Source organism: Condylura cristata, unplaced genomic scaffold (assembly GCF_000260355.1).
Source record: "Condylura cristata isolate star-nosed mole 26May11 unplaced genomic scaffold, ConCri1.0 scaffold00035, whole genome shotgun sequence".
In the NCBI taxonomy this organism is placed as follows: Eukaryota; Metazoa; Chordata; class Mammalia; order Eulipotyphla; family Talpidae; genus Condylura; species Condylura cristata.
The window spans coordinates 13,455,421-13,474,334 of record NW_004567136.1 but is presented as its reverse complement, the minus strand read 5'-3'; the positions used below and the strand labels follow the sequence as shown (position 1 = coordinate 13,474,334).

General features: G+C 44.9%; 1 protein-coding gene across 1 annotated transcript in view; it reads right to left on the bottom strand.

Moving 5' to 3' along the window:
- AGBL1 (ATP/GTP binding protein-like 1) overlaps positions 1 to 18,914 on the bottom strand; it is a 509,246-nt gene that overhangs the window by 41,619 nt on the left and 448,713 nt on the right. Inside the window, exon 23 of the mRNA XM_004692971.2 lies at positions 15,641 to 15,661. Coding sequence (XP_004693028.2) covers positions 15,641 to 15,661 — 21 coding nt within the window. The remainder of the gene's footprint in view (positions 1 to 15,640; positions 15,662 to 18,914) is intronic.

The following is an 18,914-nucleotide window of genomic DNA, read 5'->3' as shown; positions in this document are numbered from 1 at the left end:
CATTTGCAGATCATTGTCAGGGCAGAAAACCTCCAGCTCCAACGCTGCCTGCATAAACCAGACTTCCCTCGCTGTTTCAGCATCTGTCACCCTCCACAGCAGGGCCATCAAGCTGTCAGGGCTGAGTGCAGTTTTGCTGATCCAATATGCTCCTCCTTCAAACACCCCTGTCAGAGCTCCGGGCTTGGCGGTGGGTACAGATGTATGCTCTTTAGGCAACTTGCTCTTTCTGCTGTTGCCCATTAAGGCGCTGTCATTGTTTACTCATCTGTAGCTCGGAGTGAGAAGCGCAGTCAATACTTGTTGCTTTGCTTGGAAAATTGCCCCCAAAGTCTCTTTCCCTTGCAATCGTGGTGTCTCCTCTGCCCAAAGGTATGCCGTGTGACCTGTTTGCAAAAGCCCTAAATCCTGTCTTGGGTGCTGTTACAAATGCTCAGGCCTTGCAAGCTCTTTCCAGATGGGATTCATTGCCTAATGAGGTCATTAAAGAAGCAAAGGGGGGGGGGAGGTCCTCTTTAATCAGCAATCCTGATGGGCAATTGCATGCTGGCAGAGAATGCAGCACCTCTGAGATCTGCAGGCAGCTTTAATCCAGCAGAACTAATCACCAGACCTCAGAGCAGAGGAATTCTGTGCTTCCAGTTGGAAGGAAAGAATGCCTTCTCCCATAGAGTACTTGAATAATTGGAAGAATTAAGGAAAACTGCATTATTCCATTTGGATCCAGTACTAATTGGAATGAGCCAAATAATCAGCTCACCAGCATGGAGCATAATTCCTTACCTTTCTGCTGTGGAGAGGAGTTATTTTCCCACATAACGAGTCCCCGTGGCCCCTTCAGCAACAGTTAGAGTGTCTGTTCCCCGAAGTAGCCTGTGGGGTGTTCCTGTGCCATTTCTCCAGCCAGTTTCTGGAGATAGAAGACCCACTAATTGGGTCAACATGGAAATGCAAGACCAGCCTCCTGGCTTGGCTGGGCCCTGCCTGGCCACAGGGCCCAGGCAGCGGTATCTGCAGTATCACAGAGCCACTTTCAAAGTTTTCATTCATTAGACGAAATCGATCCAGCTGAGGAGCTCCGAGTCCGGAACAAAGTTCTTAGACAATTCCTTTGCCACCACTTCAATAAACGCTGTCCACTTCCTAAGAGCAAAAACACTCAAGCAGGTGAAGTTGCCCTTTATTCAGTATTGACAGCTGAGGTCTCATGCCCTTCCTGGAGAATGAACACTTAATTCCTTGCACTGTCTCTGAGAGCTGACAAAACAAAGCTGGTTGCATTTTATGGAAGGATTCAGATATTTTTTCTTCTTAGAGATCCAGTTTCAGATGCCTCTACCCACCCACAATCTACCTGCTCACTCATCTTCCTTGCTCATGAGCCAGACTCTGAAATGGCTGCCCCACTTTGTCAACGAGGAATCGGTGTCTTAGAAAAAGGGCCTTCCCTGGGGGCGCAGCGGGTTAAAGCGTAGCACTGCGAAGCTGACCACAGCTGCTTCAGTGTGAGTTCGATCCCCGCCCTGGAGGTGACCCACGTGGCACAGCAGCCCTCTCCTGTCTCTCCCACTGTTCCCCTCAGCAGTGTGCTTCACCAATCTGCCTGTTCTGCTCCCCTACTCTGACTATGGCCTGTATCCCAGTTCTGTATGCAAAAATAAATAAATCTTAAAAAAAAATAACTGAAGAATCTGGTCACATCCCAATCTAATATTTGGTGGAGCGACACTGAAATGTGATTTGTCTGACTCTAGGGCCCAGACTATGAGGTGGATGCTGGCAATTCCAAGTTCCAGGGACAGAATGATTAAGACTAATTCTTAACATAATATATTAAAACTGTCCATGCAAAAAAATGAAACTAGATCACTGCCTCACTCCAGTCACAAAAATCAACTCGAAGTGGATTAAAGACCTAGACATAAGAACAGAAAGCATAAAATACCTAGAAGCAAAGATGGGTCAAACACTACATGACATACACTTCAGCAACATCTTTAAAGACAGAGCACCCAACGCCACAATAGTGAAGGCAAAGATAAATAGATGGGACTACATCAAGTTAAAGAGCTTCTGTACAGCAAAAGAGACATTACTAAAAACAAACAGAAAGATCACTAATTGGGAAAACATTTTCTCACCCAAAAGTAGCGATAAAGGACCGATCACAAAAATATACGGAGAACTGATGAAACTCAACAAAAATAAACAACCCCATCAAAAAATGGGCAGTAGAGCTAAAAAGACACTTCTCCAAAGAGGAAATGCAGATGGCCAACAGGCATATGAAAAAATGTTCAACATCACTCGTCATAAGGGAGATGCAAATTAAAACCACAATGAGATACCACCTCACCCCAGTGAGAATGGCACATCTTCAAACAACTAGCAACAACAAATGTTGGCGAGGATGTGGAGAAAAAGGAACTCTCCCGCATTGCTGGTGGGAATGCAAACTAGTACAACCACTATGGAAAACTGTTTGGAGGTTCCTCAAACTGCTAAACATGGAGCTTCCCTACGACCCAGCAATCCCACTCCTAGGTATCTACCCAAAAGACACAGAAACACTGATTGAAAAGGATACTTGTACCCCCATGTTTATTGCTGCTTTATTTACAATTGGAAGAACATGGAAGCAGCCCAAATGCGCAAAAGCAGATGACTGGATTAGAAAGATGTGGTACATATATACAATGGAATATTACTCAGCAACCAAAAAAGAGAAACACATGTCTTTTGCAGCAACTTGGATGGAGCTGGAAAAGATCATGCTTAGTGAGATAAGCCAGAAAGAGAAAGAAAAATACCAGATGTTTTCACTCATAACATGAGTATAATGGACCAGGCGAGAAAATAACAAAAATAATGAACAACCATATACCAGAGACATTCTGTGGGGGTGGAGTGGGGAATGGGATCAAAAATGGGGGGGCGGGGAAGGGAGGGAAATGCACGGGACTATGGTGGTGGCACAGGGGTGATTTGGTGATGGGAAACCCGCGGGGATTACAATCGAGATGGAAAAAAAAATGTGCAAAATGATGTAAAAATAAACTTTGTAATAATAATAATAAAAAAAAAAACCTGTCCATAGGCCCTTCAAGACACCAATATCAAAACACTCTCAAAAACTCTCACTGGCTTTCAGCCATCCTCCTTGTTAATTTTTTCCCACCTATTGCCTTATTTTCCTTTTCTGGCTTACATGACTCAGGTAGACTGGAGGGAAGACCCAGCAGATGGACAAAACAAGAAAGGCTGGAAATGAGGCACTGCTAAGACTAGAGCATGCATTTGTAGGGAGGACCCTGTACTGACGCAGCAGAGGATTAGTACTGGATCCAAATGGAATCATCTTGAAGAACTTACGCTTGGTGGATCAGAAACATTAGTGTGAAATAGTTCTCCTTTCAGTAAGATACAGCAACATAAACGAAGAAGTGATTCTTTAAGAGCAGGGGTGAAATTCCAGTAAGTGGCCAAGAGACAGTCTTTATGCTGTAAGATGGCACCACTTGGTAGTTGGGCCTAGGGCATTTTACATCCTACACCACACATACTGTGTCCACACTCATAGCCATACAGCCACATAACTGGTCAGTCATGGCTGGAAAATGCGTTGAAATATAATTAAAGCTTAATCAGGTATGGTTGTGGGATGGGGAGGAGACACATGTGTAAAACATGAACACTCTTACCTAACTGACCCCAACACATCACCAGAGTGATATATTTGTCATCTCTGCTTTTATTGTTTATTTTGGTTTGGCTGTTGGTTTCACACACATTTCTAGAGATGTGGAATTATGTAAAACCATACCACTCCGAGTCAAAAAGTTCTCAGTTCAACCCTCTTTCTATTGTTTTGCGACACCTTGGTTCATCCTCGTGAGGTTCGCCTTTCTCCTTTGAAAATGAAGTCGTTGTAGTAGAAGATCTCTACTATCTCAAATATTCCATGATTCTGTCTTCCAGTGAGAAGACAGAATTGAAATGTGCATTTATCAGCTTTCAGAGAAGATACCAGTTGTGGGCTTTGATGGATGCCACACAGTTTGACTTGTCTCCCAGTAAAAATAGGATCTTCTCCATAACTGAGCAAAATTCTTTACTTAGGTAATGAAAATCTTCTGTTTAACTACATGAAGTTGTGACTTATCCAGAAAGGTAATTAATCAGGGTAACTTTATGGACAGAAATTCGAGTCAAGACATTTTGAAACAATATCTTGATGACGGACAGCAGGGAGTTGCCCCTGCCGACCAGTAAGCACCTGGCCGGGAAGGGCAGGTGCTGTGCTCCTGAAGTGCACAGAGCACCCGAGTAGTGGCCCTGCCACATAGTCGTGTGTGTAGACATCATGGTGAGGACTCCAGAAGTGTGTGAGTCCCACTGATACATACCTACAGCAAATGAGAAACATGGAGGTGCCCCCTTCAGTAGTGAGCCTGCCTGTGACAAAGCCGAAAGGACAGGGTTTGATGGAGTCGCTGGTTGTCTACAATATCAGATGCAAGAAAGTTTTAGCAGAGTGGATGTAGAAAAGCGGCTTTGTGGTGGCCGAGACTGAAGAGGTCCACCTGGGACTGTTCTGAGGATTGCAGTGACCTCTGACCCACATCTTGGATTCTTGTCCTGTGATGATGCAGCCCGGTACTCACTCAACTGTGTGACCTTGTGCACAGTGTCTCTTCTCCCTCCAACTAAATTGCACTTTCACCAACCTCCTAATTATATCTGACTTTTCACATAGCTCCTCCTGTAGCAGGACTATGTGCCAACCAAAAAAAAAACCACTTTGGTTTCTTTGCTTATTATAGCTGTCCTATTGATTTGATGAGTGGACATCTTTTTTTTTTTTTTTTTTTTTTTTTTTTTTTTTTTTTTTTTTTTTATCAGATGAAACCTGGAGCCTTTGGCGTGAGGCAGTCTTGTGTGAGGTACCTAAAAGCCTGAGGATGCAGCAGAGACTACATGTACTCGCTAAATAATGCCACCGTGGAGAGCCAGCCAGACCTTCTCCTCAGGCACGATCTTTCTCCTAGCCTGAAAGCTGTAGCACTACAAAATGCAAGGGTCAGAAAGGACTAAGGGAGTGTCCAGCTCTCCCACCATGTTTTGTTTTGTTTTCCTTCTAATTTCTCTAAAGAGAGACTATGACAAAACATGAAGATTTACTATGCAAACATCCCATAACTTCTTTCCTCTGGAAGAAACTCAATTTATACTACGTTACATTATGGGTTAGTAATTTGTCTATTTATATAAAGAGTACCTTGTTCAAAGTAAAAAACATAATAATGTGAAATGTTGCAAAGGGAAAAATGCAAAAATGAAAATTTTTGAAAAGCTAGAATAGGCAAATTAGGGCTAAGTTGGTCAATCAGCCAAAAAAATTCCCAAATGGCAAGGTGAGGTCTTCTTGTGGGAATGCCTTGAGGTAAAGCCAATTCAATTAGTTTCTGCAGCATAACTGTCAGGACCCAAAAACTAGGTGGAATAATGAACTGATTAAAACCTGTAATTGCAATTCAATGGAGGAAGCCATTCATCATGAAGATGGCAGCGTTCCCTGCATCCCAGATTGCATGGAGAGAAGAGGCTAACTAAGGTGGGAATCGGGGCCTGATGTGAACAGAAGAGACCACTCAGCTCTTAACCAGAGCACGCAGAGCTTGCCTGCAAGGGAAGCTTGATCTTCATCCTGTAAATGTCTGATTTTTGACCTAAAAAGACAAATGTAGGCTTCTCTCCCACACACTAATCCAAGGGCATGTTGAGGCTACACTTCTAATTTGATCACTATCAAATTTCCTGGATTTTACCCAAAACAACCATTAGTCAATGCTCTGTTTTCTCTTGATGGTTTGCAGGTCTTTTGCGCCTTCAGTTTCTATATTTGAACACATATGGCTTTGCATAAGGGCAGGTCAACTTTTCCTGCAAAGGGCCAGACTCTCAATGTCTATGACTTGGGGAGGCACAGTTCGCAGCATCCCCTCAACTCTGCTGCTATGTTCTGAAAGCAGCCACAGAAAATATACGGACCCATGAGGATGGCTGCGTTCCAACATGACTTTGTTCACACAAAAATAAGTCTTTTTATTTTACTTTATAATTTCAAGGGTTGAATTTGGTCCGAGGGCTGCAGTTGGCTGACCCTTGCTCATGAAGACACAGACTAATAGGTGGCGATTTAAGATAGCATGTATCGAATTACCAGAGGCAGGAGGTGGGGTAGGTGACATACATGGAAGCAGACAAAAGTATAGATTTCCAGTTACACAATGACGTCCTGGGGATGTCACCGTCTTGTACCATGTACAGCCTGGTGAAAACAGTAAACTGTATTGTATATTTGAAAGCTGATAAGTAGATCTGAAAGAAAAAATAAATGTATGGGTGGTGAAGCTAGACTAATTGTGGTGATCATTTTCTGACAAACATATATGGGTTATTTTGTTGTATAATCGAAATTGATAAATTGATACAATGGTATGATACTTAACTAAGTTTTATTCTGAAATAAAAAAGAGCTAGGGTGTGAAACAAATTAATAAAGTAAATGACCAGCATGCAAAAACTTTTTCAACTTCTTCGAAGACATTGTGGTCATTTTACACACGTTTCCTGTTTTTATTACTTTTTATATTAATGTTACACTAATTTTTATTTTTGTTATAGTTTTCTGTGATACTAAAAAGACTTCTGGACCACTCTGCTGTAATTGTGCAGAAGTTCTGAAAGTGTTTAGAATGTGAAAAACATTAAGCTCATTCAGCTTCATTCTTTTTAATTGTTCCAATAGTAACTGTTAAAAAAGCTTCTTTTATGGAAATGTTTTTGTGCCTTGTAAAATCAGGTAAACACATTTATTTAAGCCTCTTTTTGGTTCTTTACCCTGTTTCACTGCTCTCTGCATGCATCCTCCACTAGTGTCACACCTTCTAAATTACTGTAGCTATAAACCTTAATGTGGATAGAATGATTTCTCCCATTTTATTCTTTTCATCAAGATTGCTTTAGCTTTTTATGATATATGAGAATATGGATGTTAGTTGAACCTATGGTCATAATCATTTTACAAAGTATGTAAATCAAACTATCATGCTGTATGCCTTAAACGTATGCAGTGATATATGCCGAATAGTTATCACTAAAATTGAAAAAGCATGATGGTTAAGGTATGAAATGAATTGGCCAAGATGACATAGCACTCTGCCACAAACAGTGTAGCCCTTAATTATTCAATTATCTTAAAACAACTGTTTATCTTTATGGAAGGGGCATCATGAACAGACCTGACACATTTCACTTCTTCACTGGATAATTACAAAAGCCTCCTAAGTAGCTTCTCTGACTCCAGTTTATGCCTCATATTTCAGAGCTCACAGGCATCACTGTTATGATCGGGGTTATACATAAACAAAATCACAAAAACAAAAGATGGCTTTAGCTACTTTTTAGCTACCATGTGCCTATTCATTCCATATAAGTTTTGCAATGTGTTATAAAACAAAACAAAACAAAACAAAAAAACTTGTTGGAATGTGATAGGAGTTTCATTAAATCCACAGATAAATTTGGGAAGAAATGTCAATTTCACAATTTCACAAAACAATTGGAATTGTTTTCTAATCCATGAATATGGTATGTCTTTCCACTTATTCAGAACTTTGATTTCCGTCATTTTGCAATTTTCACTGTAGAGGTTTTGTGCATATTTTGTTAAGTTTCTGTCTCGATAGTCTATTTTATTTGGAGAATTAGAAATGGTACTATATTTTAAATTTCAGTTTCAACCTGTTTACTTTTTGTAAATGTTTGCATCCTGAGCTTGTTGGTTTGTTGTTGCAATTTTGTTGACCTTACTTAGTAGATCTTGATATGGAGGGGTATTTTCTGTTGTTTTCTTTCTGTTGTATGCAATAGATTATGTAATTTTTCTATATAGACAATCATATCATTTGCAATAGGGACAAATTGATTTCATCCTTTATAATCTATGTCTTTCCTTTTCTTGCCTTATTGTACTTGCTAGGGATTCCTGTGTTACGTTAAATAATAATGGTGAAAGAAGACATCCTTGGAATATTCCCAATTTTAAGGCAAAGAATTTTGTCTTTTGCCATTTAGTATGTTAGCTGTAAGCTTTTGTAGACACTCTTTATCTTTTGGATAATTGAAGTAATTATCCTCTATTCCCAATTCTCTGGCTGATAGGGCAGTCTTTTAGAATCTGCTTAAGGAATCTTTAACAGGACATTAAACACAGAGTCTCAGATGAGTGATCCTACGTCAATAAATTCTCCCCTATTTACTCTTAAAGTTCTCTGTATCCCCACATCACCTACTAAAGATGTAATACCATACAGATGTCTTAGTTCTTGCCCAACCACATTAGCAAGGTCCTGCAAAACCATTCATATATATGCAATACTTCCCTGGAAAAGACTGCAATTCTCTAATTCAAATGTGCTTAAACCTAACTGTGATTATTGAACTGGAGGCAATTAAGGGTGGGTGGGGGCATTTTAAGGAGTATAAGCATCTTCTTGCAAAGCATCTTCTTGCAAGGCATCTCCTTCCAAAGGAGGACATTGCAAATTTCCTGGGAAGCAATTGTAGTAAAGTAAAAAGAATATCAACTAACAACTATAAACCAGAGACATTCTACAGGTGAGGAGAGGGGAACAAGGTCAACACTGGGGTGGGAAGAGCACATGGGACTATGGTGATGGCACATGGGTGAACTGGTGGTGGGAAGTCCATGGGGATTACAAATGAGAAGAAAAATTGTACAAAATGAAGAATAATGTGAATATACATAAATAAATGCATAAATTTATGTGAGAAAAAAATAAATGTCTATTTTTTATGTTTCAGAATTTTACTCTTATTCTATTAAAACCCTAATTTTCATAGGTCACTTATTGAAGGGAAATATTCAAGTCCATTTATAGCTGTTATCCCAATAGTGGACTTAGTGGCTGATTTTCAGTATCATATGACTTATGGTTATGGAAGATGAGAGTCTCATTAAAAGCTATTATAAAGGCACTCCAGGTTTCATAGCATAACTTAAGCTAGCAGTTGACTGCCCTGAGCAGTCATTTTCTGTTGTCAAGGCTACCAGCATTGTTAAAAGAAGCAATGATACTCTACAGTCTTTACAATCATCTTTGTGTCCATTCTGCTCCATCGCCATAACTACCACATATGCTATGCTTCACCTTCACCTGCACCTCATCTCAATCATGTACAGGTGAGGACCAAAGAGCCAATGATGCCACTGCATTATAACTGTTAAAACCATCCCATCCTGGTACTATTATTTGATCCAAATTCTCCAGACAGGCAAATGTTTATGTGTACTACTAGTATATTGATGAGACACATCGATGGCACAAGAGTTAAACAAGGGGATAGGGAATGAGACAGAGAAGGATAGAAAGACAAACTGAGGCACATCCCCATGGTGGTCACCTGCTTGAATTTTGGAGGTTCTTATCTCCCAAGACTACTGAATAGTCTTAGGAAGCTATTGTATCACTAGGGAATCAATCCAGTAATAGGAAAGAAGACAAGTATATTCACTGACATCCATTCCCTATTAGTTATTGATCCATCCTATCTGGCATTAAATGCCTTACACATTTGGCCTGTGAACATGTGACACTGACTGGTCTTGTGCTCAAACATTTAGGGATCCTTGGGAGGCTGGGGAGTGAGCAGAGAGAGGTGAGCAGCAAGGGCATGAATCACAGTGCTGCTGGGTACCTGCCCTGCGATGTTGCCCAGAACCCATGTATAGTTGCTGCAGAAGCAACTATGGGCAATACATGGAACCAAGGTCTCTGGAGATGAGTCGCTGAGCAGATCTGGGACAGCACTGTAGAGGTATCGAACACTAGTGTGGGCTCAGTGCAGGTTCTGATGCTGGGACTGTCTTGACTCCTTGGTAAACTCCACCACATTTCCTCTACACTTTTAGTCATACACACTCTTTTTCTGCTCAAGTTTTCACAACCAATTGGAATGATATCCCTTCAAATTATTTTCCCAGGGCTGCATAACAATGCATACAAGCCAGGGGCCTTAAAACAATCAAAGTTAATTGTCTCACATTTCTAGAGGCTAGAATCCTGAAATCAAACTGCCAGCAGGACCATGCTCCCCAAAACACCATGGGGAACACTGTTCCTTGTCTTGCTCATGTTTGGTGTTTGCTGACAATCCTTGGTTTATAGGTACATCACGTACTCCAGGCTCTGCCTCCCTCAGTACCTGCCTTTCTTCTTCCTGCTTATCTGTCACTGGGTCGCTTCTAAGGATACCAGTTACGTAGATGAAGGTCATCTAAGGTACTCCACTATGACTTCATTTTACTGACATTTTAATTACACCTAAAGGTTCTATTTCCAAATAAATCCACATTCACAGGTACAAAGGCTAAGGCTTTGACATGTTTTCAAGGGGTGGGGGAGGGCACAGTTTAGTCCCTAACATCCCTATCACACATAGATACACAGGCACACAAGCATGTACTGTTGACCAGCCCGAGACTGTCCAACAGCATTATTCTCATCTTTGACTCATCTTTCAACAAAAGTGCAGACCCAGGCAATGGCTGAAGAGCAGGCTGGGCCTTTGCCAACAATCTTAAAATGAAGAAAACTGAAATTTTGGTCTAATTCTACCACTCTCTACTCAAGTGTGGGTTCTTGAGTAAATTACTTATGTGATCTGAGACTTCATTTATAGGCTGTGAGATGGGAATAATAATACTTTCCTTACAGAATTTTTGCAAAGGCTTAATGACCTAAAGAAAAACATTTAAATGAAAAACCGTGTTCATAAACCTTCAAGCTCCAAGGCATTTTCAAAGGTAAAATAACATGATGCTCTGCACCCACTACCTCTTCTCTCTGCCCCGAGCTCATGCAGGCCCTAGTTTACCAGCTGTCTTGAACCTGGTCTGCCTGCGGGGCTTTTCCTTCTATTTCTCAGTTCCATATCTATAAGTATCATCTACATACCTCCCTTAACTGAATCACCTTCAAATGGGCTATTTTTTCCTAATCCTAAAATAAATTTTAAATGACTACTGCTTTAGCATGCCTCCTTCCCTACACAGCCCACCTTACAGGCGGATGTTCGACAACTGCTCTTTCACTTTCCTTTAAAGACCCCTTCTGACAGGTGTTCGACATCGTGTCCCCTGTCAATTGAACTGCCTCTATGAAAGAGATGGTGGCATTAAGGGGTCTCAGCATTGAGAGAGACTAGCTGTGTGCAGACGCATCTCTCCTTGGTCTGGACAACTATTAACAATTCTGCCATGTGCCGTACTGGCCACCTCTGCTTGACTGGCTCTTGATCTTGATTGCCACTATGTGACTGAAGACGCCTGTTGCCTTGGTGTATGACACCTCTCAGTCTTATTTGCTACCGCACAGCGTGTCTCTTCTCTGTCCAGTAAGTGGCCGTGACCCAGTCCTCAGGCTCTCGTCACGTGTCTTGTCTTTAACTCTGGGGAAGATGTGTTTTCAGGGTTCTGGCGAGCATCTAAGTTCCCTGCTAAACCTGCTTTGTCTACCCCGATTCCATTTTTCTGGCTGAAAATGGAAGCCAATCACCAGCAGATGAAAACACAAGCCAGCTTTCCTGCTCCCATTTCATAAAACATAAGCACGGGGCTCTGCTTTGGCTTCCTCACCCTTCCCGTCACCAAAGCCCTCTTTCCTAAACTCCCTCCTGGGTGTACTTGTTCTTTTAGTATCCTGACCTGGGCATCATCTCTGACCATACTATACTTTGCTCTTGCTCCAACTCATTCACAAAGCTTGGAGTTCCATTCTGTTGGTTTCCAGCCGCGAGCTGCATCCACCACAACCTGAGCGATAACCCTGATTGCAGGGGTGCTTGTCTTGCCTCTTTGCTGCAGTTCACCTCTCTAAAAGCTCAATTAGCTGCCTCCCTCCCTTCAATAACCCCTAATATCTTCCATCGTCAATGTGGAGATCCTGAGTGACTTCCGAAATGTTCATGCCTTTCTAAACATGAGCACTTGGCCGGAAATGACTGGGCTCTTTAATTGCTCTCACACACAGCTTTGCTCCCCGAATCCTTGCAGTCAGAAGACATATCTTATAATATTTTGCAAAGAACAGCAACACCATGCTAGAAATTGGGAGTGGGTCCTATTAATTCCTGCTCACTGGTCTTGCTCAGCTCACCTAATCCTTGCAACCTCATTGACTTGAAAATCCCAATTCTAAAATTAACAGAGTGAAAGTTGCAAATATCTCCTATATCATCCAATCAATAAAAATGTCCTGAGTCTCTGCTGAGTGCAGTCCTTAGATCATTACTGTGGGGAGATTAAAGTAGAAGGTAGTTTCTCAGTCAATTACCTTACAAATAAATGTCAGTTATTTACCGGTACACAAAATATTATATTAAACTGTCCCATAATTCTTTCCCAGGAGATACTCTGATGGTCAACTGTAATGAAAAACCTGATTCTCTCTGGCTGTTTTAGATAAACTCCAGAGGGACACAGGGCCACGAGAAGGTGAGAGACAGATCAGTCAACCTGCGTTTGCCAATAACCCCTCTTGGAGGCCCCAGCTCCGAGCCCCCAGACGCTCTGTCAGGTCATCCGCACCAGAATGGTAGTGTATTCGACTTCCATCTTCCAAAGGAGGAACATTAAGTTCAAACATTAAAAGTCCTGAGAATTTGTTTTTTACCTGAACTAACAAAACTGACCGGTCCTCTGGCCGGTCCTGCTGGGAGGCCAGGGCGGCTCAGCACAGGCGCTCACAGCGGCCACACAACCGAGTTCCGAGCCAGACGCTGGAGCCCTGAGGGCCACTCCGAGCAACACCTTCTGCTCCACCGCTCCTTCAGCAGCTGGCACCGAGGTGTCCCCCGCACGCCCTGTGGTGAGCCCTGTGTAGCCCGGGGCACGAGACTCCATCCTCCTCATCCTTGGTCTACGCCCAGCCCAGCCCTTGGGCTGCGGCAGGTGAGAGGCGGTGTGGGGACTCACGTCCCCAGTCCGGCCCAGGTCTGTTCCCTTCCAGGCAGGGCTGAGGCTAATGCAGCAGGTGCGGGAGCGCCTCGGCTCTTTTCTCTGGAACTGGGGCTCAGCTTGAGTCGCCCCATGGTCTGGCTGACCCGAAACCTGCCGGTGCGTTCCCCTCTCCCTCCCTGGGATGGTGCACTGTGCCCTGACCTGGGGGGAGGGGGTTGCTTCACTCTCAACTGACGGACCTGGTCAGAACTAAGATGCTGCCCCCCACGGAAATGAGCGCTGGGTGGGGTTCCGGGGCGGTGCCTTGGGGGTTGGGGGGCAGCGGAGGGCGGAGGGCCCCGCCTGGGAAGACAACACGGACAGGGATGGGGCGTCAAACGCGCGTGCGAGTTGCTTTGCTTTACAGAGTAAACAGGAGCTAGAGACACTCATGTCACACTGTCTCTTCTGGTGTGGAAACGGGGGACACCTCGGAGGTGGGGTTCACGGGACGTCTTTTAAACTAGCGTTAGAAAAAGAGGGACGGAGAGCGGGCGAGCTGTGCGTGACCACAGCCTGGGCCGCTTCCCGCCCAGCCCAGGCCTGCGCCCTCCGTGACGCCCCTGCCGGCCTCTCCTGCGGGCGTGGCATCGTCCGCCACCTCAAGTCCCACAGGTGCAGGCCTGACCCACGGCGCTCACATGCTCGCTGCTCCTCCACGAGGCTTTCTTCTCTTCCTGCTCGCCTCTCCCGCCAGCTGCCTGCCGTGTCCACCTTCTGTCCACCTGGAAAATTCCCCTCCACCCGCTGACTCTTGCCCCTCAAGTACCTCTAATTCCTTGTTTTCCTGCTCTTGAATACTTCTGAACTTTCTATGCCTCTGTGGTTGCAAACACCACGCCCCACTGGCTTCTGCGTGCCCTCAGGCCCATCAGGACGCCTCCGGGCCCATGGCCTCATTCTCCTGCGCTTCTGCCCTGGCCCTGGCTGGCCCTGGCGGTGGCTGGGAAGATGCATCCATCCGCCCTGCCCCACCACGAGGGGTGCCCGAGGTGAGGGGGCATCTCCAGAGCAGCTGTGACTCGGACGCCTGCGGCTGTGGACTGGCCGTTTAGCCAACTCTGTGTCTTTGGCTTCCAGCTCTGAGGAAATTCTGATTTCAGGGGTCCATGGTAGGGCTGGACTCCCAACTTTTTTGAAGAATCCCATGGGTGAGTCTAATAATGTCAAAGGACAGTTGAGTTGCTGGACTGCTGCTAGCTGCTTTACAAATGCAGCTCTAGGAACACTTCTTTTTTTTTTTTTTCCTCTTTTTAGATTCTTCTATGGTAAAATTTCAGCCATTGTTTGAAGCATCTGGAGTACCCTAAGGAATGGCTCCAATTAGAAAAAGAATATGAAGGGGTGTGTGTGTGTGTGTGTGTGTGTGTGTGTGTGTGTCTGCGGGCGCCCACACACAATTACTCTGCTGTAGAGAAAGAAAGCATCTGGGCCCGGTTCTCTTTGACTCTCAGTCAGGTACTTCGGAATTGCCATTTATCAGCTGATAGACATTTGGTCTTCATCCACAGTTCCTGGCCCACAGCGCCCCACACCCTTGGGATTTCTTAGACCTCCAGAGTGATAAAGGTGCCTTTTCTTATGCTGATGAGGTCACCTTTAGAAAGTACCTCAAAGGGCCCCAGCTCCACCTCCCGCCTGCCTGCAGGAGCCAATCACTGGCCAGAGGAATGGGATGCTCAGTTCCTTGCTCTGTCCTCCAGGGAGGAGAGAAGGGCTGGAGGTTAAGTTCTCACCACAAAGCAATGATTTAATCAATCATGACTACAAAATGAAGCCTCTATAAGAACCCAAAAATAGATGGGCTTTGGAGAACTTCCAGACTGGTGAAGTCTTGGAGCCTCGGGGAGAACGGCGCCCTTGGAGAGGGCATGGATGCGTATCCCCTGTCCTGAGGCCTGTCTGAGCAGCTTTTCCAGCCAGATGTTCTCTGGATCCTGCCTATAACGAACTGGCATTCAGTAAATAAAATGTTTCTCTGAGTCCTGTGAGCTTCTATTATTAACTGAACCCAAGAAGAGCTATGAAGACCTCTCTTGACGGCCTGTGGGTGAGCAGTGCAGGACACACCCTGAATGTGTGCCTGGCATCTGAAGGGCGTGTGTTTGGCATTGCAGGATGTAGGCTAACAACTAAACCAGAGGCATTCTCTGGGGGAGGAGAGGAGAATAAGACCAGAGTGATCCGTATAAACCTCACCTCTCCTGAACACTTGCAGGGGGTCTCCACCACTTCAAAGAGCAAGACCAAGCTACCCGGTATCTCCAGCAGACATCCCCTTGTCTTCTCTAGATGCTCACCCTTCCCCATCACCCCACCTGGCCCTCTCTCCCTGGATGCACCGAGTTACTTCAGCTCCAAGGACTAGCCCGATAATTAGCATACATTTGCATCACCTCCCCCTACTTATCTCATCTTTCTTTGGCTCACAATAACCATTGTCTGCTGGGCACATAATAACCAACTCTTGGCAATCGGCTCATGTGTTGCCTCCTGTGATACTGACAGCAAAGTTCTTCCTCTGTGCCCAAAAGTCCCCCCCTGATCTGAGGACGCTGGGAGTTACCTGAACTGCAGCTCAAGTGACCCTCACCTATCCCACGCACCCCATCTGGGGTGTGATCACTTGTGTTTTTCAAATGACTGGAGTTTGGGTGAGGACACCCCTACAGCAAAGAGCACAAGTGCGGGGGGAAACTTCTCTGCTGAGCTGTCCACTCACAAACTTCTGCCCCAAGAGGACGCTGGAATCAAGGATTCTGAGAAATGGGGCTAATTAATCAAAGCACCACTAGAGACGGGACGACTTTAGGTCATTTAGTCCTGCCAGGATTATAATAGTCCCCACAGTGCATTTCCCAGTGTATTACCCTGTTACACTTTTAATATTTGCAGTAATGGGGCCTTTCAGAGGTGCTGATTAATAGGGTTTAAAGAAAGACTGGGGGACGAGAGCAGCCTGACAGGAAGCACAGGAGCGAGATGGGTAATCTCAATTTTTTGACTCGAGAAGGTGAAACGGTCACGCCCTCGAGGCGCCGGGTGTCGGAGACAGCAAGGGGAGCTTTGGCTGCATCGTAGCACATGACAGATGAGAAAATCCCTACTGGCGCAGTAGGACCGCTGTGAGTGAAAGGCTCAAGAAGACTGTTTTACAGGTAGTGTATGGCTGTCTTTCTCTCTCTTCCCCCCCACCCCCCATACACACATACTATTTCTTGGTGGTGTTACAAAACCCTTCACAGCAGGACTGCCAAATCTCTGGCTTCTAGATGGAGTGACCCCAAGGCTGAACTAATGTTTTAATGGGCTTTAGAAAGAACCCTGGAACCCAATGCTTTCATCCAACTATTTTTTTTATAAGCGGTAATAACTTATTTATCTTGTTACAAACCCAACAATCTGACAGAATCTTGACCAGTCAGAGAACATGCAAAACACAGTAAGGAAACCCGAAGCCTGACTCACAGCTATCCGTCCTCTCAGAAATTTCCCAATCTTCTCAGGGTGACCTGCATTTCAAACAACTGTAGATGATTAGAACAGTTAAATACTGTTGATTTAAGTCAAGCAGATGTAAACATCTTTAGAAAAGAATCAGTGTGACTGGAAGTTTGCCAGGTCCACAAGTTCCTGCCAGAATTCCCAGGGACCACCTGAGTCTCAGTCACAGCTCTTCTAGGTCGAAGCTATGACTGCAGGATGTCCCAGGCAGCCTGAGGCAGCTACTCGGCGTTACCACACAAGGACCCGTGTATACCAATTTCACTTGCTTCTGAGAGTAAGGACATAAGGGATGAGACAAACAACAAACACAGATTGACAGGGGGAAAAAATTCCGGTGACAGAATGACTCTGAGTATCTGTTCGTGGCGGTGGGGTGAGGGCCAGCTGCTTTTTAAGGTGTTAACCTGTCACGTGATATGGGCAGGAACAGCTGGCATTGAAGGAATCAGGGGAGTAAAACTTCCTCAGCCTTATTTTATCTAGAGGAGTCCTAAGTAGTAAGAACTTTCAAGCAACTAGTGATGAAGGAAGAAAAATGAGATCTTCATGAATTATTTCACTGCATACCCAAATTAGAATGAGTCATTGTGCTATAGTGAAACATCTTGCAGTGAATCATGAATCTATCACCTTCCAGCTAGTGACCTTAGGCAAGTTAATTATTTTCCCTAACCCTTAAATGGAGGCGAATGAAATGAGACACTATCTGTGGTAAGATTCCTCTATGTAGTCACATATAAATTTTGGGATAGAGGAGTGATAGTCAAAAAAGACAGAAGATTATGTCTTTGTCCTCATCATCAGCATTCCTCACAGCATGAGGGATCATCAGTATTCACCGGGTGTATTATTGAATGATTTATCCAAAGAAAAATAGAAGATCTATACATGATTAATAATGATAACGAAAGGATAAAGACAACTAAGTTGAAGTCAAGGAGAATTAAGAGGTTAAAAATAAAAGCAAATCAACCAAGATCTAGATGAGACAATGGTTGTGCTGGGTCAGCCAGTCCAGTCCTGGCCAGCTTCTCAGGCGTCTCTGCAAGCTGTGTGATGGGGCCCCATGCAGGCATTTCACGGAGAAGGCGAGCCTCTCCACGGGGAAGCCCAGGCGGCGTGGAGAAGCATTGCCTTTGGAATCGTCTCAAGTGAGAAGAGCAGAGAATGCCATGGCCAAGCAGAGTTTGGAAGGCTTTATTCTCAAGATGGTCATTCGAAGCCAGATTTATGGGCTGAAAACCACTGGAAGAAGGAAAACCGGCGGGGAAGAGAACAGAAACACCAATGAACCATCACTCTCGTGGCATGGCTCTACTTCATGGAACCTCCTCTGTCCCCACAATGTCGGAATCACCATTATGATTTATAGGTGACAAGGTCAAAGTCCTCAAAATCCCCATGGCTGCCCACTGCTACACGGCCACCAAAGTGTGGTGCTAGACACTGTCTACCCCCCAAATCCAGTAGTGTTCTTGGAGGCCGTGCTTTGTCTCCCCATCTGACCACTGGAAACTGCGGTTCAGACAGGCCAACTCTCATATTCACAGTGAGGATTCGTAGGGATGTACTGGAATTTCTGAAGCCCGGAAACTCTCATTCCAGGCAAACGGGCAGTCGGTCACCCTACTGTCCATGGCTCCAGAGTCAACACGCTTCGTCAACATGCAGAGAAAGCGCACTAAGTCAGCAACATACCCCAGGGTCCACGCCACAGGGCGGACAAGGGACCAGGCAGAGCTAGCAGACGGTGTGGCCTCTCAGTTTTCCAAGAAACTACAACAAAACTGTTTCTCCCTTTCCTCCTCCTCGCACTGCGACTATCCCACTAGCACGGCCAGCGTTAGCCGAGACCTGGCCCTCGGTGATGCAAATGCAATATTGCTCTCCGTTGTCCCCAACGGTCTTTCTGGAGGAGCTCAGAGGAAATGATAATATCTGTGAAAGGACCAGTCAGAGCCGGCCAGTCCAGGGCCCCGTGCCCACCCTTGGCTGCCGGCTTACAGCACGAGGCCCCATGAGGTCCTGTTGTCATTCACGCAGCCACACTGGCTGGGTAGTCCTTCACTCCATCTGATCGAGACCCTAACCCAGCCTGACTTTTCTTTTTTAAGATTTATTTACTTATGCCTACAGAACTGGGTGCAGGCCAGAGGTGCAGGGGTAGTCAGAGGAATCACAAGAGCCAGAGTAGGGAGCAGAACAGGCAGACGAAGTCCACTGCTGAGGGGAGCAGCGGGCGGGTGAGGAGAGGTCTGCTGGCCATGTGGTCACCTCCGGGGCAGGCGGGGATCGAACTCATGCGGAAGTGGCCTTAGCTTCT